Source organism: Bison bison, unplaced genomic scaffold, assembly GCF_000754665.1.
Source record: "Bison bison bison isolate TAMUID 2011002044 unplaced genomic scaffold, Bison_UMD1.0 scf7180017864037, whole genome shotgun sequence".
Classification (NCBI taxonomy): Eukaryota; Metazoa; Chordata; class Mammalia; order Artiodactyla; family Bovidae; genus Bison; species Bison bison.
In genome coordinates this window covers 7498750-7499146 of record NW_011494609.1, presented here as the reverse complement: position 1 = coordinate 7499146, position 397 = coordinate 7498750, and the positions used below count along the sequence as shown (strand labels likewise).

General features: G+C 67.5%; 1 protein-coding gene across 1 annotated transcript in view; it reads left to right on the top strand.

Moving 5' to 3' along the window:
* Positions 1-2: 2 nt before the first annotated feature.
* The window catches only part of RRP1 (ribosomal RNA processing 1), a gene marked incomplete at its 5' end in the record, with an annotated part of 14587 nt that continues 14192 nt past the window's right edge, over positions 3-397 (top strand). Inside the window, one exon of the mRNA XM_010835005.1 lies at positions 3-36. Within this exon, the coding sequence (XP_010833307.1) occupies positions 3-36 (34 nt within the window). The remainder of the gene's footprint in view (positions 37-397) is intronic.

Below are 397 nucleotides of genomic sequence, written 5' to 3'. Positions count from 1 at the left end.
GGAAATACATCGTCGCCAGAACTCAGCGGGCCGAAGGTTGGCGCGGGGTTGGCGGGATGTGGGCGGGGGGCGTCTCGCGAACCAGGCCGGGCTGGGGGCGCGGGGGCCCGGATTGGGGGCCGGTGGTCCGAGTTAGCTGACTTTCCAACCGCGTGGAGCCTCCACGTGGTCCGCCCGGCCGGGCCGTGGCGATGCTTCCGCCTACCCCACCGCTCGCGCTCCCGCCTGTTCGAACGCTTGGCCCTGATCCCCTTATCCACGCTGACTGATTTGAAGGTGCGCGGCGTTCTCGGCCGCTATATGTCCCTCTGCGGAGGGCCACCCCCCGCCCCAGCCAAGCCCCTAATCTATTTCCAGTTCAGACTTGCCTACTCTGGGAGCAGGATCCTGTCAACCC